The following is a 22926-nucleotide window of genomic DNA, read 5'->3' as shown; positions in this document are numbered from 1 at the left end:
CGAGCAAAAGGGGTTCTGTGGGCTGCAGTCTTTGATTCTCCTGAGTCGCTGTCCCGCCCCAGGCTCTCTCTCTGAATTCTTGCTTGCTGACTGAGTGACCCTCAGTAGGCCCTCCATTGAATCCAGGTACCTACCCCCTGGCTCGTTTTCTGCCCTGGACGGCTCAGCTCAGCTCAGTCCATCAGCCCAGCGGAAGCAGACCAGAGCCTGCCCAAACCAGCTCCAGCACAGCTGTGGGAGCTTTGTTTTTAAAATGACTTTTATTCCATCATATTGTAGTGGTCTTTCACCTTTGGTTTTAAGTCCTAGAGTCCAAACAGTTGACTTCTGAACCGCTCACTTGCGCCCGCCCTCTCTTGCCTCTTGGGCTTCCTCCTTCCCTCGGCTCGTAGCCCAGAGGCCGAGGGGCTGCGCACTAGGCAGGGCGGATTCTCTTACCTGGAGAGGCCACAGGGCTGTCGGAAGCCCCGCGGGCTCAGTGCCACTGTCCGTCTCATTTGCTGCAGAAATGCATGGAGATGAAGAACACCATCTTGGCCCGGCAGAAGGAAATGCACAGCTCCCTGGAGAAGGTAAAACAGCTGATCCGCCTCATCCACGGCATAGACCTCTCCAAACCTGTAGACTCTGAGGCCACTGTGGGGGCCATCTCTAATGGCCCGGACTGCACCCCCCCTGCCAACGCCACCACCTCCACGCCGGCCCCCTCCCCCTCCTCTCAGAGCTGCACAGCGAACTGTAACCAGGGCGAAGAGACTAAATAACAGAGCCCTGCCAGGAGAAGCCACGGGGTCCCGGCAGCAAGGAGAGCGAAACACTGAAGACTCTAGAAAAGCAAAGCCGGATTTCTTCTGGAAAGTACAGAATTCTTTTGGTTCTTTGGTTCCAGAGAGAGAGAAGATGCTTGTGCCAGGTGGCACCAGAGTTTGCCAATTGATCCTTCTTATTCTGTGTGTACATGCAAAGATTGGACCATGTTACATGAAATAGTGCCAGCTGGAGGTTCTTTGCCAGCACCATGCCAAGTGAAATAATATATTTACTCTCTCTATTATACACCAGTGTGTGCCTGCAGCAGCCTCCACAGCCACGATGGGTTTGTTTTTGTTTTGTTGGGTGGGAGCAGGGACGGGCCGAGGGAGGAGAGCAGGTTTCAGATCCTTATTTGCCGAGCCGTTTGTATAGGTAGAGGAGACAAGTCCAAAGAGTGTGTGGGCTTTCCTGTTTCTCAACTTTCACTACTATAAAACCAAAAAAAGGAAATTGAGATTTAAGCAACCCCAGTGCCCAGAGGAGGGATGGGGAGGGAGCGGGAGGGAGCCGGGGTGGGAAAAGTATATCAAATAAGCAGTATTTCTCCTTGTCTGGGGTGGGGCACAGTGCACGGAGAGGGGGACACACCAAGGACAGCCGCCGGGTCCTTCTCCCCAGCACTCCGCTCTCCCGCCGTGGGCGCCCCCCACCACTCCCAAACTTCCTTCCCTGCTTTGGCAAATTGGTGCGCGTCCGCGTGGATGGTCGGGTTTCCTTCCCTCTCCAAGAACAAGCAGAGCCAGGTGCAGCCGGCCCTCAGCCCAGGGCAGGGAGGAAGGGTGTGTGTGTGTGTCGAGGAAGGAAAAAAGGTGGATCAGTGATTTTACTTGAAAACAAGCTTCATCCCTTTTCTATATTTATAAGAAGATCCTGAGCGAAGCAGCACGCGACCCAGGTGTGTGTGAATTGAATGGAGACATTTTTTTTTTTTTTAGTTTTTGTTTTTGGGTTTTTTTCTTTAAAAAAAGTTTTATTTTGTTGTTTATTTTACTTTTTTGGTAACAAAAACTAAAATAAGGAATAGAAAAGCTGTTTTTCAGGCTGACAGTCCAATTAAGGGTAGTCGAGACCTTGCATGGTAGAATAGGAATCATAGTGTCAGTGAGGTCCAGTGAGTGTGTGTGAGTCCTTGTGTCATCGTTCGGGGCACTGTTTTTTTATGCAAGGGCAAAAATCTTTGTATCTGGGGAAAAAAAAAAACAACAGCAACTTTTTTTTAAATTAAAAAGGAAAATAAAAGATATTGAGGTCTTCCTAGTGTTACTTAAATTAAGATCAAGGTAAGCAACATTGTAAAAAATTACAAAAGTGCTATTTGTTTCCTAAAAACAGTGATTTCTATTAAAAAGGTGTCAGAACTGGAGAAAATGCTGTGTAGTTATAATTTTTTAGCACAGAACCTACTGATCATGATGACGTTTCGCTGTGTTTGTGTCTCAAGACTGGTGGGCTAGCCTCCATGATTTCTGTCCTCTGAAGGCTGCCCTGCCAGGCAGGGGCAGAGCCCTCCCACCATTCTCACCTCCTCGGAGAAAGATTGCCCTCTCTTCTTGGTGCAGGGCTGGGCTCCTGTTTTTGAAGCCCAAAGGGAGCGTGGATGGTATCAGGGCCCTACCCGTTGTCCCCTCGGATTTGATTAGAGCAAAAGGCTGGTGCCTCGATAAGACCCCTTCCTTTGGTGCTGCTCTCGGCCTTTCAGTCACCAGCATTTTGAGTGCCTGGGGGACAACCCTGAAGGAAACGGCCAGTGAAGCTCATTTGGTGCCCATGCACCCTGGCCTTCCTGGGAGGGTGCAGGGGGCAGGCTGGCTGCATCAGCCCTTGGTGCTTAGAAGGAACGAAGGAGTGAGATGTCTTGAGGGGTACGTGGTGTCTCTGAAACAGAGTGCCGCAGGGTGGCCTTTGTGTCTGTCTTGCCGTTCGAGAGTTCTGAATCTCCAGCCCCTTTCTCTGCCTGCTGGTCCCAGGCACTCGAGATGAAGTTCACTCTACTTTTCTCACCCGCACGATTCCCGGGTGGCCTGTGGCTAGAATTGCTGTGCCTGCCTTGGCTTAGCCAGTCTCCCTCTTGAGAAAACCAGGGTTCTGAAAGGCTTGGACCATTTCTATCATCTTGCCTTGTAGGAAATACATTTTGTCAGGTGTGTGCTCCCGCTGGAGTCCTTTACCTGTTTGCACACCTGGCCAACAGGCGGGAGACGGAGGCTCGGTCCCCCGGTCCCCCCAGAGCATCTCCCCCAAGCCCAGCCCATGCCTCCTAATGGCCAGAGTCTAGAAGGGGCAGAAAAGGTCCCATTAGTTCCTCCGTCGCCCGGTTAGACCCAGAGAGACCAAGATGGATCCTGAGAGCCAATGCAACAGAGACACTTCTGAGGTTAAATATGTCTCATCTCTGCCAACGGTTTCCGTTCATCTTCCCAGGGAGATTACAAAAGGAGAGTAAGAGTGGCTGCACAGGCCTCAGAGTCGGCCCTGGCTGCAAGGTTGCCTGAGGGGACAGAGAGGAGCTCCCTTTCTCATGCAGAAACCAAGGTGCTATGTCTAGTCAGGGAGCTTTGGAGATGCCTGGACTGGTTGGAGGAATGGTTGGCAGAGGTTCTGAGCCCAGCGGCAGGCTGTAGGCCCTGTCTCAGCTCTCCCGTTCGACTTGTCTGGGCCCAGGCGCTGGGGGGTTGCCACACAAGACCCACCTCCTTGGAAGAAGTTGGGAAACTAGCATCGCTAGAGGCCTTCGCTCAGAAAGGGGCCGCCTGAGGGTTCTTGGGGGTGGGAGCAGGGGTAGGACCTGACCAGGGTTTGCCTGCTGCTGTGAGCAGGCCCACTCTGACCTTGCCAAAGGTTGGGGTACGGATTCCCCCTGAAGTTCAGATATGAGCCATTTGGGAGTCAGCTAGTATGGAGTACAAAATGCAACCCTGCCCCAAACCCACACTCTGGACTCAAATTACAAAACACTCCTTAACTGCAAAGAAAAGGCCCTAGAGACCCCATCTCCATTTCCTTCGCTATCCTGACAAAAGAAGACCCTCTCTCTGTCCCCCCACACCTGTGGGTGCCTGTGACCACCTGAGACACACACTCATAACTGCCCCACCCGAGCCGCCTCAGCCTCCTCTCCGTTCTTCCTTCTGCTGCTCTTCCCCCACGCCCACGTTTAGCCGCAGGTTGACAGCCGTATGTGAGACCAACTGGCTTTGCAGTCACTTCAGAGGCCAGGGAGCTGCCCACCTGGCCCTGGATCAGGAGGCGCACTGTCAGGCCCAAGGCTCAGGCGCGTGCCCCGGAGGCAGTGAGGTCATGTTGCTGTCGTCTTCCCTGCTCTGCTCACATTCTTGCCAATGTGGCCTGCAGGTCCTTTTTCTTTCAGGGAGCCTGCCGGGTCTTGTCTCACCTCTGCTGAGCTCATCTGGAGCTCTGCTTCTTCCTTATCAGGCCCTTTGGGGCAAGCTTACTGGTTGTGCCTGGCAGGGAAGCCTGCGTGGGGCCTGCATCGGGGCCGGCAGCCTCCAGCTGGCACCATCGGAGTGCCCGGTCTCCCTGCGGGGCCTGCCTCCCTGTCCGTACTGCTTCTTGGCTCAGGCCCAACAGGTGGCATGAAGGGGCACAGTTGCTCCCCCCACGCCTCTGCCCTGAGGGTGACCATGTTTCCGGCTCACCTGCCTCTGTGTGTAGTTGCCTCTCCGGCCATCTCAGATACTTCCTCTCTTGGGCCCAGCAGAGCCTCCTTGGGCTCGCACTCCCAGCTCACACTCCCAGCTCACACAACACATTCTTTAAGTGGTTTCCTCCCCTTTAGGGTGTGGTCTTTCTTCTTTATCCAAAGGGCTTAATAGGAGACTTTTACCCCAGGGGCAAAAGGCTCTTCGGGGTAGTAGGATGGATAGTGGCCCAGGTACATTTTTCAAACCCTGGGTTCTCCGGATTCCATGGCTTCTGTTGGATGGCTGGAGGCAACCTTGCTCTGTGTAAATGACTGTGGGCCTCACCCCCACCCCTCAGCTGGGCACCCTTGGCAGGAAACAGGAGGCCCATCCTCACCCTGACTTACAGCCATCCTCAGTGTCACTTCTCACAAAGAAGGGAGGGGTGGCCCCTGAGAAGATTCCTCTGGCCCTCCCACAAAGGAAGGTGTGGAAGCCAGGAGTTACCTGTTCCAGAGAGCCAGGGTGGAACTCAATTAAAAACAGCCCTTGTAAAGGGAGAGCTGGGCTCACAAATCCCACTTGGCTCCCCCTTTCCACAAGGCCCTTCTGGAACCCTGAGGACTCTACTATCCCCTACAGCAGCCTTTGGCCCCTGCCCCTCCCTCCAGTGTCAGTTGGGTCTTCAGCCCAGGGTAAGCTGCGGTCAGGCAGGACAGGATGGGCAGCCAGAGGTCAGCACGCTCTGAGCAGAAGAGCCAGCCAGCCCCCAACCTGTTCTCTTGTCCGCGCCCTTTGTGATTTCAGTCTTGGTAGAACTTGTATTTGGAGTTTTGTGCTTCAAAGTTCTTGTTTTTGTTTGTTTGATTTTTGTTTTGAGGGGGTGGGGGGGGATACAGAGCAGCTGATCAATTTGTATTTATTTATTTTAACATTTTACTAAATAAAGCCAAATAAAGTCTCTCAGACTCATGGTGTTGGGTTTGGGGCCAGGGAGGGTGGGCAAAACACACTCCAGTCCAGACTTCTTGGGGGGGAGGGCCCGGGTCCTCCTGCGACTCCAGCAAACATTCAGCAGCTCCCAGGCCCACAGACACCCTCATGCCCCAAACCAAGAGGAACATGAAACAAAGTTTTTAAAAACTTTAATTATGAAAAAGGGATGTACAGCTGAGGATGGGGGCACTAACCCCAAACCAGCTGGGGCAGGAGACCCCAGCCATAGAATAGCAGCAAAGGGGAGCCCCCATGCCCCACCCCACAGATGCTCCACTGCAGCCCTTCCCACAGAGACCTTAAATAATTTAAATAACGGAGGGTGGGAGAGGTGGCAGGTTGCTCCAGTGTCTGCAGGGAGTGTGTGTGAGCTTAGGCAAGGGGCGGGGGGTGAGCCTTAAGAGGTCAGGCAGAGCCTCCAGGCTGCTGCAGGGCAGTGAGGTATTTGAGGGCAGCAGCCCCGTAGTGGCGAGACAAGTCCTGGTGGAACTCCTCCTTGAGGGCCTGCAGGCAGTCCCGATAGGTGGGGCTGGAGCGGAAGCGGGAGATGTCAAGGCTTGGGGTGTGCGGCAGGTGGATGGTGAAGGCCTCGGGCAGCACCAGGAGCTCATATTCCTGTGGGGGTAGGGGCAGACGGTCGGTCATTGCCTGGGCTGGGGGAAGATTGCAGCGCTGGGGAATGGGGAGCAGGTGTCTCCAATAGACTCTAAGAGCCAAAGCCAGGGCCAAAGGGCAGCCGAGTTTAGTCCTACGGAAGGGCGGAACTTCTGATAGTGCTGCCAATGGTGCGTTGTGCCACACAGACGTGGTGAGCTCCCTGGGCCTGGAGATACTCAAACCCAAACTGGAGGCAGGAAGGATCGCCCTCACCTGTGCATCCAACTCCACAATGTGGGCCACCTTGTTCCAGCCAAAGCCCACAAAGCGGGGGTCGTAGCGGGGACAGTCACGTGGCACCACCACGTAAGGCTCATAATCAGCTGCCCATTGCACGCGGTACGGGGCCTGAGCCTCCCGCCATCGGGCATAGTCTGTGGGCGCGTAACCCCGGGGCCACTCGTGGTACCTGTGGAGCAGGACAGGGCAGGGAGCGAGGCTGAGGCTGGGAGCTCGTGGGTGGTGGGGGCTGGTGTAGGGAGGAAACAGGGACAGAGCAGTGGCCTCTCCTACCTGAAGGTGTAGAGAGAGCCATTGTCCAGCAAGGCCAGCAGCTCGGCCTTGGAACTGGGGAAGCTAAAGTGGTAGTGCAGGGTCTCAAACGCGGGCACCACCAGAGCTGCCTTCCGCTCACTGCCCAGCTCCAGCTGCTCGATGGAGGCCCTGAGGAGGGAGCACTGTGAACTGGAGGCAAGGGAAGGCTCTGCCTCCAGCACTGGACACAGCAATTCTCTTGTTTTTGAGCCACAGGACCCGATTTTCAAAGGCTAGCTCACCCTGACGCCGACTAGAAAACAGACACAAGTGGAGCTGCTGTGGGAAGCAGGCCCCAGCCTCCCCTGCCCTCTGATGGCAGCCCAGAGAAAGTGTGGTCCCCAACCCTAATACAAGGACCTTGAGGCCCAGAAAGGAACGGGGACACACTGGCCTAGGGTCCTGCAGGTGCCTCCCAGCCCTGCCCACACCCACCCACATACCATTCCTCACTCCCACCCACCTGAGGTAGTCGTAGAGGGAATAAGAAGGCAGGAAGTCAATGTCACTGAGGAAGACGTACGGTGTGAGGGCCTGGGCCAAGGCCACGTTGCGAAGCTGGTTAATGGGGTAGAGGGGACCCTCGCGGTACACCACGTGGTAGGCCACATTCTGCCGGGCAGAAAGCACCGCCGAGGCCTCGACGAAATGCAGGAACTGCTGGGCCTCTGCGTCTGTCAGGTACAAGGCCAGGCTCATGGGGCCCGGCCAGTGCCTACACAGGGCTTCCAGCATCTGCAGCCTGGGGTGAGGGGTATGGTCAGCCCAGGGAGAGCTGGAATACCTCCCACGTTAGCTGCTGCAGACACCCAAGTGTCTTACTAAGCACCTTCCAAGCGCTTTTTGAGCTGGCCTTATTTAATCTTCACAACTACCCCACCAGGTGGGTACCTTCTCATTTGACAGATGAGAAGACAGAGCCAGAGATATTAAGACGTGCCCATGGTCTAACAACTACACAAGGCATCTAAAGGATTCCCAAAGCCCAAGCTCTTTCAACCATATCCAGTGTCTCCAATCTCTGGAACTCCTCAAGCATCAGGCACTGAGCGCTCTTCCTTCTACAAATGAAACCCTCCTCTCAAAACGCCCAGTCTCAGCCCATGCATGCCATGCTCTCTGGGGCTATCTTCAGCGCCCTCACCGGTCCATGGAGAGCTGGGCCACAAGGGTGACATCGTGGGGCCGGGGGGGCGGTGGTTCATGGGGCAGGAAAGTGATATGCACACGGTGCACAGTGAGCTGCTGCTGCCGGAACTCAAAGCAGGCATCTTCCTCGCTGAGTTGTGCCAGGGCCCGCTGCAACTGAGGGGGTCGAGGGGAGAAGGACCAGACATGGGGCAGCATCAGTCCCCAGACCAGGCTGGGTCCCACCAGAGCAGAGAAGGGCAGAGTGTCCCCATGGCAAGGGAAGGCTGCTCCCTCTCACCTGCTCGGCCTCAGGTGAGGGTGGGCTGGGGCACCCAAAGAGCCCTCTCCGCAACAGATTCCCATCATACTCCAGGAAGGTCAGGTAGAAGTTACGGAAGAATTCCACGTGCTTGTTCTTCACGCGCAGCTTCTTTGGCGAGTTCCAGTGGATCACCTGGGACCCAGGAGGGTGTCAGTGGGGGAATGGAAACAGGACTGCCATCTTTGGCTCACCACCACCACCACTCAGCGCCCCCACCTCCATTCACCTTGAGGTCAGCCGCCTCCGAGTAGCAGCGCTCCGCCAGCGTGTGGTCCGACAGCTGAACGTTCCAGACGCAGGGCAGGGGCTGCACCAGCCCCGGGTGGCCCTTAATTACGGCATTGAAGATGTCCTGGGCAGAGACAGCCATCTCACCTCAGCCCTGAGCCTGCCCCACCCCCCTCAAAAGCTCTCCCAGACCTGGTCGGCCAGTGAGGTGGCGGGCAGGGTGAGGAGCTCCTGCGTAGCTGTCAGCTTCCACATCTGCTCCCAGCCAACCTGCCGAAGCCGGTCCAGCCGCAGGAGGATCACACCTGCCCACGGGAGAGGGTGTCATGCCCACCTGGGACAACCCAGCTCCTGGGGTCAGGGTTCCTAAAGGTGTCTTTTGAATGTTTCTTTTTTGACTTACTGGTATTTTCTGACTGTCAGATATGAGCATGGACTACCTCTGTCAACAATCAACCCTCTTGGGGGTGAAGGGGATGTACAGCACAGCTTACAGAGCACCTCTACAGCCATCTTCTCATACTTGGTGATCCCGGGGCTGGTAAAAATCCCCATTTAATGGATGAGAAAACTGAGGCACAGTTTTCTTGCCCAAGTCATCCAGCATGTACAGCCAAGGTTGGAACTGTTTTCTGGCTCTTCTCAGTGTTCTTTCCATAGCACTATTCTTCCTGGGGGGCTTCCTAGCATTTTGTGCCCTGCCCAGAGTCCCTGGGGCCCAAGGACCAGTGGCCATCACTTCTGCCTCCCCCCCCACCGTCCCCACCTGTGTTAAATCCCCGGCCCAAGGCAGGCCAGGGCCTGTGGTTCCTCCAGAGGTTGCCCAGGTACCAGTCGCTCTGGTTCTCCACGAGACCGATCACCTGCTCATCTAGGAGGGGAGGCCACGAGGCAGCTGTCTGAGGCTGCCACAGGACCTCCGCTCAGGGCGAGGCCACAGGGGGGGCTTGGATGGGCCCAGGAAGAGGGCTGACAGGAGCAGGGTCCCAGACCTCTCACCAGAAAAATGAGCAAAGAGTGCCCAGAGCTCTGCAATGTCGGAGGCGAAGGTGACATCTGTGTCTAAGACAATAACCCGGGCCAGGTCAGGAGGCAGGGCACCCGGCAGCACTAGCTTCATTAGCCCATAGAGGCCAGAGTAGTGCTTGTTGGGGATCCAGGAGACCTGCGGCTGTGGGTGGGAAGGACCCATGAGTGTCAGATCATACTCAGGGTAACAGGGGAAAGAAGGCGTCAGCCCCAGGAGGGGTGAGGGATTTGAGCTTCAGTAGGTGTGATGGAACTGCGGGTCCCAGACAGCTCTAACCTCTCCTCTCCCTGCCTCCCGGCCACATATACCCTAGAAGGAAGGAGGGGGCGGGGCAGGCTGGGGAGGGGTGCTGAAGGGCCAGGATGCCTGCCTTGAGCTCATCGGCATCGTAGAAGCTGAATCGCACAGCAGGCACCATCCACGTGTGGAAGAGCATCTCCAGGATGTTCCTGGCCACCTCATCAGTCACCAAATGGAGGTGCAGTGGGTTTTTCCTTTGGGAAGGACAGGGGAGGAAAGCTGATAGGGCCCAGAAGGAACAACATGGGACAAGTCCCACCCCAAGAGGCTCAGAAGTGGAAACACCAACTTTGTGATCCTACCCAAGAGTCTGTGTCCTTTCCCACCCCTGAACGCCCCCCACCTCCAACACCTGGCTATACCTGTAAAAGAGTATGGACTTCACCAGGGTGATGACTTCTCGACTGGTGTTATGTCCCGCACACACGATTGCCACGTGCAAGAGCTGGGGAGGAGACAGTGAGGTCAACAGCGGCCCCTCCTCCATTATAGATGGTGAGGACCTACGGCTGGGCCGGCCTGGCCTAGGGCAGTGTAGCCCTACCAGGCTTCCGAGCTAGGGAAGGCGGGGTCTGCGCAAGGGTCCAACCCCTCCCCCCCCTTCACAAATGGGGAAAGAGGACGGGAGCAGGTGAGGTGAGAACCTAACGCGCCTCCAGCTGGCTGGTCAGTGCAGTAGCGACGACACCATATGTTATGATTCCCACAGGTGCTCAGGAGGCCGGGCTGGGGGCGCGGCGCCCCCAGGATTCTCGACACCAGAGGCCGCGCGCACCAACCTCGCACTTAGGAGGCGGCGGCGGCAGCAGCGGGACGCAGTCCGAGCGGTTGTGGCCCGGGTGGTCCACCGACGGGTCTCCGTCTGGGGGGACACGTGGCGTTAGCGCGCAGGGGAAGGATCCCCGGCCTCTCTGCTCGCGGCGCTCACACGCCAGGTCTCCGCCGAACAGGAAGAATCCGATCAGAATCAGCAGCAGCAGCAGAGCGGCGGCCCCCAGCACCCGGGGGCGCCCTCGGGGCAGCATGGCCGCCTGCCAAGGAGCTCAAGGCGGGGTGCGACCGCGGGCTGCGGGCTCCATCGCGGACCCTACAGACGGGGAAGGGAGATTGAACGGTCAGCCTTGGGCAGCCCGGCCCGACGGCCGCCGAGTCCCCTCCCGCACCAAGTCGCCACCTCACCTGCTGCAGCGGCTTGGGCACCCGGACCTTACTCTTCCACAAACAGCCCAGGGTGCGGGGAAAGAGGGGTGGAGACGCAGGCCAGCCCCGTCCAAGCAGGAGCTAGCCCCGCCCCCAACCTGGGTTCAGGTTTCACCTCCGCTTGGCTGAGCCCGAAGGGCGGGGAGACCCCCGGCATCCGACGGCCTTCCCACTTCAGGCCCTGGAGGAATCCAGGAAACCCTCAGGATGGGTAGAAGAAGCGGGGGGCCGCCACCCAGGAAGGCCCATCCCCCTCCTCGCTGCTCTGGGGCCCCATCTCCTCCCTTTAACCTCCCTCCGTGGGAGGGGCCGTGACCCCAGGCCCTGGATGAAAGGGACTGCCGGAGTAAGAAGGAGGGGACTGGAATGCCGGCTCCGGGGGTTGGGGACACCTGCTCAGGGGGGTAGGAGGCGGGGCCGGCCGGCCGGCCGGCCGAAGCTTTCCGTGGAGCCGCGGAGCACCTAAGCCCCGCTTTTCTCTCTGCTCTCCGGTCCGCTCCACCTCCCAACCTACCCCACTCCACCCTACCCCACCCCATCCCTCCGCCCAGTCCAGGTGGCCCAGCCTGGCAGCAGCCCGAGCTCGGCTGGGACAAAGCGGGCTTGTGAGGGTTGCCTTCTGCCCAGGAACTGGAGAAAGGCCTCACTGACAGGGGTGGTCTGGGGCTGCCTGGGCAGGGGCGGAGATCCCCACCCTTGCCTAGACCGTCGTGTCATGGTTGTGCCTGGCGAGGGCCTGGCTCTCTTCCTCTGCCCCCCAACCCCCCACCCCACAGCAGGCAACAACACGGCTTAGCCCTGGAGGGGGTGGGGGGCGCTCTGGACCGTGAACGACAGCCACGGTTGATTGAGCACATGTAATCCGTGCTGGGCCCTGTGCCTTGGTTCCATAAAGCCTCGTCTCAGTTAACCTTCACATCAGTCCCGTAACACAGGCATTATTCTCCCCCAGAGAGTTGAAGTAACCTGTTAGAACACCCTGAAGTTTATTTCCCAGGCTCTACTTCACAGTTTCCTGCTGCTACTCCCTAAGGGTTTCCTTGCTGCCCCTCTGTCTGGATTCTACCAGATTCTCACAAGGCCCACTCCCTTCCTTATTCCTAGCTTTATTTTCTTACTAGCACTTTTCTCATAATTTGACCTCGTTGACTTTTTTATAGCTTGTCTCCCCCCTAGAAGGTGACTGCTCACAGGACTCGGTACCCAGCACCCAATCAGGGCCTGGCACATACCCAGCGCTCAATAAGTATGTGCTGAAAGTGGATGGGACTCACTGGGCCTTGCTGTGACCTGGAAACAGGCTAGGCTGTGCCCTTTAGCCCAACGTCCAGCTATAAAGAGTGAGGGCCTGAGAGGCCCCAACCCCCAAAAAAGCTGTGACAAAGCAGCTCAGCCTGAGACCCCCTAAGTCTCCTCCTCTGAGAGGCCAGGATGCCTTTCTCTGGGAGATGGAGGTCTGCAAGGAAGGCTGGGCTTTGGGCCTTTGGAGGCCAGGGGCAATGGTTGCCATGGAGACTTATGGCAGCTCCTTGTATATCTGGGAATTGAGAGGAGGTGAGGGGATGCAAGGGCCACCCATGTGCCTGGAGCCCCCCTGACCCTCATCTCTAGCCTGGAGCTGGAGTGGGGGTGGGCGAATCCCCCTGCAAGACCCTCAATTATCTGTGTGGGTGGAATGTGATGGAGCAGGTAGGGCACAGCCAGAGCCTGGCCAGGGGGTTTGTGGCGGAAGCTGGGTCTGCAGTGTGACTGTCACTCACAATGCTGGCCCCACCCCTTGCTCAATCTTACCTCTCAGGGGAAATTGAGTTGCTGAGATGCCAGCTGGGCCTCCAAGAGGTTCTTTTGGGGTGTGGAGGAGAAAGGGTGACAGGTATGAGCACATGAAAGGGTGCTCATGTTTTAAGCCTGAGACCTGGTTTGGCCCAGCTCTGCCTAGGACTTTGCTGTGTAACCTTGAATAAGTCAGGCCCTCTCTCTGGGCCTGAGTGTCTTCATCTGTACCTGTTGGACTGGTCTAGCTTTCTTGCTCTGTGGCTCATGGCAGAGTTAAGGAGGGGAGATCCGGACCATTCTGCCCAGAGGCCCTTACAGCCCAGCCAAGTGACCAAATCTAGGCATGGGCCCAGCAAGGTGGAGCTGCCCTGGGCGCCTCCCGAACACACGGCCACTCTTTGTCTCTGGGACCTAATCAGGCCTGGAATCTGGAGAGGAAATTCAGGCAACCTTGCTGCTGCCAACCTGGCTGGGCTCATGATCCCTTCCCTGGAGATAGGCAAGAGAAACAGGCTCCGGGCCAAACACCCCTCATATTCTGTCTAGGGGAGGCTGCTTCTCTATCCTTCATGCCTCTCTCCTCCCCAGAAGCACAAGACCACCAGCCCTGGGAATGCCAAAGAAATGGCATACTCTCCCTCACTACTCTCTCCACAGTCGCAGAGAGAGGGACTGGAGGAATATCACTAGTGAGGTTTGCAGAACAAGTTCATCTTAATGATGGGGTGCAGGCCAGCCGAGTGACGTGTTGGTTAAGAGTTGGCTTGGGACGCCAGCTCTGAGCAGCAGGGCCCCGGTTCGGATCCCACATATGAGGGCCAGTGACGCTGCGCCCTCTACAGCTAAGATGGTGAACAACAGCTTGACCTGGAGCTGGGCTGCCGTGAGTCGCTGGCAACGGCGTAGGCTGCAGTGGGCTGCCGTAAGCTACCGCGAATGGCCCACAGCCAGCGTGAGCAGCCGGCAGCCGGCATGAGCTGCCAAGAGCCGCCGTGAGTGGCTGTCCAGTGGCCGGCGACCCATCTACCTCAGCCGGGAAGAGCGCAATGATAATACCAACATGGGCCAGTGAAGCAAGGTCCTCCACAACTAGACTGAAGAACAAAAGGACAGCAACTTGTCTGTTCCCCTTCCCCGATTCCCCAACGCTGTTCCCCTCCCCCAATTCTCCAATAAAATCTTTAAAAAAAAAAGAAAGATGATGGGGTGCGAGGAGGGAGAAAGAGCCCCGCACTGAATGCCCTGAGCTCTGGTCTTAATCCCAGTTGCTAACTTGACTCATGAGCAAATGGCCTCAACATGTCACTGCTCTTGCTGGGCTGTGGGCAGGAGAGAGGGCACTGCGCTGAGAGACCTGTATTGTGATCCTTTTGGCCAATGCCATGCTGTGTGACCTGGGACATGCTTTCCTCTCCTTGGGCCTCTTATTTCCCCATCTGTGAAAAGGAGTTCATAACAACCTCGCAAGGTTGCTAAGAAGAGTTGAGTACGAGTGAGCCTGGCACCCAGGAGGTGGTCAGAAATGAGGCGGTGATGCCCACTCCCGCCTCCTGTGTTCTCCAAGGCCTTTGCCTTTCTGGAGGCCGCTGGACACATCTCCCTGGTTCTTCATTCCCTGGCCTGAGTAGGGAGGGCAGCTATGATTCCCCACCGGATATCGAAGAAAACTAAGCTGGGGACAGGGCTGGGGGAAGGGAGCGCAAGGAGGGGCTGTGGTTTCCCGGTGAGGTATGTTGCTTAAATCGCCTAGATTCTGTGGTCCAGGATTCGAATCGTGTCTGGGTTTTTAAGCGGATCCTCTCCTCATCTAGAGATAATATCTGGTGGAGGGGATTAGGTAGAATAATTTATTGCTGTTCTCAGGGTACCACAAACCTGCCAGCACAGTCCGGATAGGCGAGGCCCCGCCCCTTTCCCCACAGCCAATCAGCGACTGCCTCCACGTAGTGTCTGTTCCCGCCACCTCTGGCCACCCCTCTCCCGCAGCCGCTCCTTCCAGGAAAGCTCCCTCGTTTGGGAAGGGACCCCCAGGAGTTTCCCCATTCCTTGGGGAGCAGCAAGACTGAGAGGTGCATCCGAGGGCCGAAAAGCGCTTTTAGATTGATCCCGAGTCCAAGGACCAAGTCTGCCCTCAAACCATTTTACAGATGGGGAAGGGAAACCCGAGGCCCAGAGAAGGGAAACTCCCTACTACGGTCACCCCGAGCCGAGAGCAGAAGTTCAGGCCAGGGTTTTCTCCGCGGAAGTGGGAGTGCAGGTGTGCGCTCTTGGGGGGCACTGTCCTTGCGGGAGCGACTACCGAAGCCAGAGCACTAACGGTGTTGGCCGGGGGATCGAGCCTGCGTTGCATGCTGGACTCCTTGGTGCCTCAGTTTCCCCAGCACTGCCTCTGGTGGGGGACGGGAGACGAGGCAGTTGGCCACACGCGCGTCTGCCGAGACACAGTCCGACTCCCCTTAGACTCTCTCGGCTCCTCCCCAAGTCTGATGAAGGATCCTTTCCGCGCACTACCTCCCAACCCTTTAAAATCCGGTCCCGTTCGAGCCTCTCGGCGTTCTATTAAAAAGACTCTAGGCTACAAGGGCCTTCTCTGGAATGAACGGGCTCAGACTGCCGCGGGAGCTTTCCCGGAGCTATAGCTGCGCAGGCGCAAGGGCAGCCAACCGGGAAAGTGGACGAGCTGGGTCCCGAGCTGTGTGGATAGGGTCGGGGGCGGAGAGTATGTTAACCAATGACCTGAAGGAGTAGGGAGGGCGGGATTAGGCCCGCAGTTGCTAAGCGCTACCCTAGTGGGAGGTGATTTGAGAAATGGGGTGAAGAGGGGTGGGTCGGGGAGCGGCTCAATGGCCCTTCACGTCACTGTCCTCTGGCCCGCGGAAGTTAAGCAGCCGAGAGGCGGGCTTAGGGCCGGAAGCAGGAAGGAGGGCGCAGGAAGCAGGGCTCCGCAACCACTCGCACTGTCGGTCAGTGGGTTTGTCGGTCTCGAGGGCAGGATGGAGAAGCTGCGGCTCTTGGGCCTCCGCTACCAGGAGTACGTGACTCGTCACCCGGCTGCCACGGCCCAGCTGGAGACGGCAGTGCGGGGCCTCAGTTACCTGCTGGCAGGTGCCACCCAGAACTTTGACCCATCCCTTCAGGGCCCTGACCTCTGACCCCACTTGCCCCCTTTCCTGCGGAGTCAGGGTAGTGATCGCTGTGCTTGAGACGTTCCTTCCAGGTTCCCTTAGGGCGCAGGGAGGGGACATCCAGGGACCCGAAGCTGCAGGTTGAGGCAACGCTCACCGACGCCTCCTTCTGTGCCTTCTCCTCAGGTCGTTTCGCCGATTCGCACGAGCTGTCAGAGCTGGGTGAGCCGGGCTCGGGAGGGTGAAGGGCGGGAGAGTCCAGAAAGGCTTCCCAGAGGGGTGACCACCCCAGCTCGCAGTCCTAGGGTTCCTGTTAGATCAGCCCTGTGCTGTGTCTGAATGGGACAAAGGTCCAGCGTCCACTGCCCTGGGCCCTCTATGTCCCTGTAGTTGAGAAACAAATCTGGAGACCTTGACTGGTCAGCCTGCTGGGTCAAGCGCCTTCCCTGCCTTTGCCCAGTTAATTCTCCCTACAGTCATATAAGGTGGGTACTGTTGTCCTCGGTGTCTAGCTCAGTGAGGTTAGGAAATAGCTACTGGTGATCCTTGAACCACGATTCAAATCCACATCTCCCAGGTTCCAGGATCCCCATCCTGTAACTGCCTCTGTAGTGTTTGCCCAGTGAGTACTGGAGGACCAGCTGGGTGTGGAAAGGTGGAAATGGACTAGACTTTCAGGGACAGGATGCAGAGAGAGCAGAGACCAGGAGGTGAGACCACACATCTGTGGCTATTTGGAGCACCATGGACGGTTCTGGGCAGCCGGTTGGCCACTGCTGATTTAGCAGGGCAGTCGCTGGCGTGTCACTGAAGCCAAACCATCTTTTCTTGTTCGAGCCACCCACACGAGCTCCCGCTGGGACGTGTGGAGGTCTGAGGAAGTGTGTGGGGCTGGGGGCGGGGGGGGAGTTGGGTTGGTTTCCACATAGTCTGTGGGTGGCTGAGCACAGCAGGTGATAGGTGATCCGTGCAGCTCTGGGGAGAAGGTGAGGAGGTGGAGGCTGCAGAGCCAGCCTCTCAAGGCCACACTCTACCCCTCAGTGTACTCCGCCTCGAACCTGCTTGTGCTGCTCAATGACGGGATCCTACGGAAGGAGCTTCGGAAAAAGTTGCCCGTGGTGAGAATTCTGCCAGGAACTGAGGGCGGGACGCAGGGGGACTTGGGAACGAGATAGTAACAACCAGCCTGTGTGTGTAGCACATGTTATGGTCTCGCAGAGTACGAGACAAGCCTGCGTCCATCTGAGCCTCGAGTCATCTCCTTAGGCGAAATGTCACGGTGTCAGTGTCCCCATCTCTGATGAAGAGACTGAGTTTCAGAGCCGTGAAGTAGCCTGTGCCCGATGGAGAACTCAGGCCTACCTACTTGGAAAGGGGGGAAATCCACATCTACTGTCAGAGGAGTCCCCTAGGGGAAGGGCCTGCCTCAAGGGGGTGTCCCCTGACCGCTTGGCCTGGCGTTCTTGCAGTCGCTGACCCAGCAGAAGCTGCTGACATGGCTGAGCGTGCTGGAGTGCGTGGAGGTCTTCATGGAGATGGGGGCTGCCAAGGTGTGGGGCGAAGTGGGCCGCTGGCTCGTCATTGCCCTCATCCAGCTGGCCAAGTATGTCAGGACCGTGGCGGGCAGTCCCTGGGCGGGGGGTCACTGAGGCCAGCTATACAGATGGGGCTCAGCAGAGCACCCTGGCCCTCTGCCCGCTAGCCACCTTCCCGCCAGCCCTGCCGTACTTCCAATCCAGGGCAGTACTGCGAATGTTCCTGCTCATCTGGTTCAAGGCTGGCCTCCAGACCTCACCCCCCATTGTTCCGCTGGACAGAGAGACCCAAGCACAGCCCCCGGGTAAGCTGCTTGCCTGCTCTGGTGTGGAACGGAGCCGGGGACTCATTTGTGGATTTAGAGCTGACCAAATGAATATTGTCCGTTTATGGAGAGTATCTATCCCCGTCAACTCATTTGTTCTCAACACCCTGTATTTTACAGAGACGAAAGATTGGGTTGGGGGCCGCCGGGTGGCTCAGTTGGTTAGAGCATGAGCTCTGAGCAACAGGTTTGCCAGTTCACTTCCTGCATGGGATGGTGGCCTGCGCCCTCCACAGTTAAGATTGAAGGACAACAACTTGACTTGGAGCTGATGGGCCCTGGGAAAAACGCACTGCTCCCCGATAAAGTTAAAAAAAAAAAAGATTAGGTTGGAACAGAATTGGAACTTGAACTCAGGACTTTGAATGTCAGACTCTGCTTTTTTGTGTGTGGGCTGCACAAAGAAGGGACAGAGGATCAGCAAGAGACAGGTGTCCTGCCAACCTCATCTCTGGCTCTGATTCTGTATTCAGAACCCCATGCTCATCTGGCAGGACACCCAGTAGATCTGTCCCTTCAGGGCTTTGGGCCCATCACCTGTTGGCCTCTGAGCCTCACTCTCCTGGCCTTGAGTGGGGGCAGTTCTTTGTTTTTCCTCATGGTAATGTTGAAAGCCAAGGACTGAGGAAATAACAGCCCCTCTGGTGCTGTGGTCCCCATAAGGTGTGGTTGGGCCCTCCCTGCCTTGTTCAAGTCCCTTGGAAGCCTGGGTTCTTGACTTGCTCATTTGCCACAGGTGATGCTGACCTTCCCCAGGCCAAGAAGGGCTGCGGAATGCTGCCCACTGTGCCCAGGTTCCAGGTTGAGCCACAGCCCCTGCTGCAGTGTCCTTGACTCAGCTGTTGCCTTAGTATAAGCTCATCCATTTTCCCTTTAGCCCATGAACACTCACTGCACACAAATTCTTTGCAGGCTTTTCTGGAAACATGTCCATCTGACAGTATGACCTTCTGTCTGTCCCTGCTAGATGGTGACCACAGCCCTGGTAGCCAGGAGCAGTCATACGTGGGGAAGCGGTCAAACCGAGTGGTGCGAACTCTCCAGAACAGTAAGTGTAGGACGTAGCTGGACTGAGCACCTCATTGTTGAGGTCAGCGTAGGACTGAAGGCCTATCTTTCATCACTGCCTGCCCTCCCCCTACCTTGGCCTAGGCCTGGCTGCTCACCTGCTGCCCTTGTGTTCTAGCTCCATCCCTGCACTCGAGGCACTGGGGAGCCCCCCAGCAGCAGGAGAGACAGCAACAGCAGCACCAGGAGGAGCTGAGCGTCACCCCCACCCCTCTGGGGCTGCAGGAGACCATTGCAGAGTCCTTGTATATTGCCCGGCCCCTGCTGCACTGTATCCTTAGCATTGGGCTGCTGGCACTGCGGGAGGTCGGGATAGGCGGGAAGGGCAGGGCAGGCCCTGTCCTGGAGACATCCTTGACGCTTTGGCTGTCAGTGCTTAGCCTGGGCCTATGGGGTCAGCGGTCGTGGACACCCTGGCTCCTGTCTGGTGTTGTAGACGTGACCAGGTGAGCCTGGGCCTACCCGGGGGCTCCACTCCCTCCACCAGGCTTTGTGCTGCAGGCCTGGCCTTACCTGGACAAGCAGGGCCCCCTACTCCTCCTGTTGCTGGCCCTAATTGTGTCCCCTCCTCATCCCAGTCTGAGCCTCCTGAGTGACAGGAAAGGCCTGTCCCGGAGGGAGCGGCTAGAGCTGCGGCGCCGGACCATCCTGCTGCTCTACTACCTGCTGCGCTCCCCATTCTATGACCGCTTCTCGGAGTAAGGACCAGGCCCTCCAGCAAATGGCGAGGCCCACCCTCAGCGAAGGAGAGAGGAGGGAAGTGGGAAGTGGTGCCCCAACCCCTGTTCACACCTTCCCTTCCTCTTTCCTTTCCCATCCTGGGTTCACTGAGCACCTGCTATGTGCTGTCCCGGGGTGTGGCCACGCCATGTATCAGATGCCAGCCCAGACCTGCCCTCCGAGCTCTCGGGGCCATCAGCCCGTGCATGTAGGAGCTTAAGCAGTTGTTGGCAGGTGATGCACCAAGGGCCGGGCCACAAGGATGGTTGTGCGTGCAGGCTTTCCATGCCCTCCAGATGATTTGCACGTCTTCTGGTCAACTAGTTTGGATTATCCCCACTTCTCACCATAGGCACTTGAGGTTCAAAGAGGTTGGGCAGCTTAAACAAAGCCCCCCAAGCTAGCCAGTGGCAGAGCCAGATCCCACACCCATGTTCTCTCCTGACATGTCCCTGTCTTGCCCGGCCCCTACTCTGTCGCCTGTGAGGGTCCAGAGCTTCTATCCTCAGCCAGACACAGAGAGGCATGCTGGGGGTGAGTGGGGGGTGGCTCAGGGCCAAGTCTCCTGCCGGGTGACTGCCTGAGGTCAGACCAAGGTTTGAGGTGGATCCTTGTATAGCGACTGGGGCTGTGAGACAGACCTGGAGGCTCCCAGGACCACTCTGTCTAGGTTTTAACAAGTATACTGCTTAAAGACTGGAATATGAATTGGAATTATACGTCATATTATGGCCTGTTTTTTTCTGAGACAGTGGAAAGCAAGCTTATGTCATGTTTAATACCACCTCAGTGAAAAGAACTTTGCCTGGTAGCTCCTGCTTTTGGATAAGTTTGAAAGCTCATAAGGCACTAAAGCCAAATCCCATTCCATACTCTAGAGAGAACATTCCAGAGGCTTAAACAGATCATGTGACCTCCCCCCACAAATTGCTTACCCTTTACAGAGGAAACATAGTCCCAGTATCACATTGAAGTGAGGAATTTTGAGACAGTAATCGCAGAGGTAGCTTCCCAGGCTGCAAGTCTCCAATTTGACTTGCTCTCCTGCTGAACCTGACGGGCCTGGCACCCCCAGAGCAGTGGCCCAGACTAAGGGTCTAGAAACCCATCAGAGAAAGTCCTTGTTTCCCCAGAGGACAGGTACAGGGTGCTGAGGGGTTCCGGGGTACAGTCTGGGAAGGCAGTCTTCCCCTTTTCTTATTGTCAGAGACACATGATAGGCTCTGAGCCAGTCTCTGAGTTGCGAGCATCCCAGGCGGAGGGCAGGACCAGCGCCACACCCAGAGGTCTCATCCTTGTACTGGGGTCTGTCCTTGCTCCACAGTTTCTACCTTCTGGGAAGCACTGCCTTGTAGTCAGGTGGTCAGTGAAGGCTTTTTAGCACCCAGGACCCAGACCCCCACTCAGTCTGCTCCCTATTTATCTCTTCCTTGCAGGGCCAGGATTCTCTTCCTGCTCCAGCTGCTGGCAGACCATGTCCCGGGCGTTGGCCTGGTCACAAGTAAGCATGGGTTGGGGTGTGATTATTACTGAGTGTTGTGGATCTCGTGCGTGGCCCTGTTACCCTGTTTTCTCTTTGTCTCCTTGTAATTTGACTCTTGGCACATTTGGGAGAGGGAGCCCAGAGGTCGGGCTGGTTGGGCGACAGCTCCTAGACATGGGCCAGGCTGGCCTGTAGAGCCTCGGGTGGCTGGAAGGAGAGTGCCTGTGGTGGGAGGAGTGTTAGACCTCATCAGGCCATCAGCCTTTTCCCTGCCTCAGTGTCCTGGAGCGATACAAGACCGGAGTCTCTGGGTGGGCACTCTGGCGGGGATCAAGCCTGCGGGCTGTTTGGAGATCCCACCTCAGCTCAGAGCCACTGGGCTAGACTGTCAGCATCTTCAGCTAGACAAGCCATGTGGCTTCTCTGAGCCTGAGCATCCTTGTCTGTAAGTGGAGACAAGGTCGCTGCCGATGCTGCCTCCCTAGAGGTGAAGAGGTGGGAGAGTCGGGTTCGTGGCCATGCAGATGTGAGCAGCGGTAGCTGAGAAGGGCCCCAGGTAGAAAAGAGCCTGGCCTTCAGCCTTGAACTTGTTCCTCTCTCTTCTCACTGCAGGGCCGCTTATGGATTACTTACCCGCCTGGCAGAAAATTTATTTCTACAGTTGGGGCTGACAGACATCCTGGGGGCGGGGTGCAGCGAGGGGAGGGGTGGCATGCTCTGCTGCTGTGGGCAGGGTGGCTCAGCCCTTCAGTCCCCCGGGCTCCTCTACCCTAATAAAACTGACTGTGGCAGTGACCAAACCTGTGGCCTCTCTGTGCCCACCACCCAGGGCACCTGGCGTTCACACCCTGGCCAGGCTCTGCACACAGGCCTGGCCGCCACCGGAGCCGCTCTTAACACCCTCTCGACTTTGCACCCTCTGGTGATGGAGCCACTGCAGCCTCACCTCGTCACTGGGCCAAGAAGCCTCTGCTCGGACTGGGACCCAGGGTTCCTCAGCCACAGAAAGTAAGATTTAACCTCGAGCATGGAAAGCTGCTTGTCGGGGCAGCTGTGGGAGTAAACTGCCTCTCTCACCAGTCCCTGTTGACAAGGCTGAACCCAGGCAGTGGATGCCAGCTGCCTGTGTGCCTTCTGGCCAGGGCGTCTGTCCGCCCCTTCCCGCTGCAGGGCCCTGTTGCCAGCCTGTCTCTGAGGGAGCCGGTAAATGGTGGAGCCAGCTCAGTGCAGAGTGGCACCTCAAGCCGTGAACTAGCTGAGTGCAAGAGGCTTTTCTCCTTTGGGAAAAGAATGTCAGGCACCAGCCAGCACTGGCGTCGATGCTGGGAATGGGGTGGGGATGGAAGGAACGGGAGCCTGAGAAGCTCAGAGAAAGCTGGGTGCAGGTTCTGCCTGATCTTCCCCTTTCCTTACCTCTGCCCCTGCCCCCCCTTGCCCTGTGAGCAGACCACAGTTTCCTGTTGGAGTAGCCAGACGGTTGGCCCCTTAGGTTCTGAGAGGGCTTGGTCTGCACTGCTGTCTGCCGTGCCTCACCTCCTCCCAGACCCTCTGGGGTGGAATGCAAGCCCAGAGGGGCCCGTCTTTCCCTGACGGCTCTCCCCAGGTGACTCTGAGAAGCCTTGTGCAGGCCCTGGGCCTGGAGTAAAGCACTGAGCTGCGGTGGCCACAGCTCAAGGCCCATGACCTCCCACTGAGTCTTAACAAGCGTGGCTGGCCACTTGCTGTGTAGCAGGCCCTGTGCCTTTGCCTTGTGCTGTGCGCTCAAAAGTGAGTAAAGCACACTTATTATCCTCACGCTCTCACCGATCCGTGGAGATGTGTGTGTAAAGCGTGCAGTGCATCAGGTCACTGCAGCAGGTGGAAATGTATACGAAAAGTAGTCTAGACTTGGGGTGAGCGAGTGGGGTGCTTGCCTGCCCAGGCTGATGGCTGGGGACGGCGCACTGGTCAGAGAAGCCTCCTTTCAAGCAGGCCTTTAACTGGTGAAACTCCCATCAGTTTTTTCAGTGAGCAGACTGGGAGAGGGGACCCTGTGTGCAGA

At 57.2% G+C, this 22926-nt stretch overlaps 4 protein-coding genes across 21 annotated transcripts in view; 3 read left to right on the top strand and 1 right to left on the bottom strand.

Moving 5' to 3' along the window:
• The window catches only part of PHF21A (PHD finger protein 21A), a 159333-nt gene extending 157152 nt beyond the window's left edge, over positions 1-2181 (top strand). For all 18 annotated transcript variants that reach the window (XM_019656448.1, XM_019656445.1, XM_019656446.1 and 15 more), the window contains one exon: positions 507-2181. In XM_019656448.1, the coding sequence (XP_019511993.1) occupies positions 507-764 (258 nt within the window). In that variant the 3' untranslated portion in view covers positions 765-2181. The remainder of the gene's footprint in view (positions 1-506) is intronic.
• Positions 2182-5771: 3590 nt separating this feature from the next.
• LARGE2 (LARGE xylosyl- and glucuronyltransferase 2) lies at positions 5772-13392 on the bottom strand. Its single transcript, XM_019656484.1, has 14 exons — positions 10832-13392; positions 10432-10739; positions 10015-10097; positions 9723-9846; positions 9322-9493; positions 9089-9193; positions 8515-8627; positions 8321-8446; positions 8071-8226; positions 7786-7946; positions 7105-7383; positions 6621-6770; positions 6321-6516; positions 5772-6065 (listed from the first exon to the last, which is right to left on the bottom strand). The coding sequence occupies exons 2-14, from the start codon at positions 10675-10677 to the stop codon at positions 5856-5858; spliced, it is 2121 nt and encodes a 706-aa protein (XP_019512029.1). The 5' UTR covers positions 10678-10739; positions 10832-13392; the 3' UTR covers positions 5772-5855.
• Positions 13393-15299: 1907 nt separating this feature from the next.
• Positions 15300-21680, top strand: PEX16 (peroxisomal biogenesis factor 16). The gene is made up of 11 exons (XM_019656485.1): positions 15300-15733; positions 15940-15975; positions 16795-16871; positions 17223-17356; positions 17493-17593; positions 18582-18662; positions 18801-18953; positions 19056-19128; positions 19261-19380; positions 20839-20903; positions 21498-21680. Exons 1-11 carry the CDS (start codon positions 15472-15474, stop codon positions 21554-21556), a joined length of 1161 nt encoding a protein of 386 aa, XP_019512030.1. The 5' UTR covers positions 15300-15471; the 3' UTR covers positions 21557-21680.
• A 13-nt stretch (positions 21681-21693) lies between these two features.
• FREY1 (Frey regulator of sperm-oocyte fusion 1) overlaps positions 21694-22926 on the top strand; it is a 13208-nt gene continuing 11975 nt past the window's right edge. Inside the window, exon 1 of the mRNA XM_019656482.1 lies at positions 21694-21893. Coding sequence (XP_019512027.1) covers positions 21811-21893 — 83 coding nt within the window. The 5' untranslated portion in view covers positions 21694-21810. The remainder of the gene's footprint in view (positions 21894-22926) is intronic.

The sequence above is a fragment of the Hipposideros armiger genome, unplaced genomic scaffold (assembly GCF_001890085.2).
Source record: "Hipposideros armiger isolate ML-2016 unplaced genomic scaffold, ASM189008v1 scaffold_258, whole genome shotgun sequence".
NCBI lineage: Eukaryota > Metazoa > Chordata > Mammalia > Chiroptera > Hipposideridae > Hipposideros > Hipposideros armiger.
Note: the sequence above shows the minus strand (reverse complement) of the source record. Positions and strands in the feature narration are given on the sequence as shown.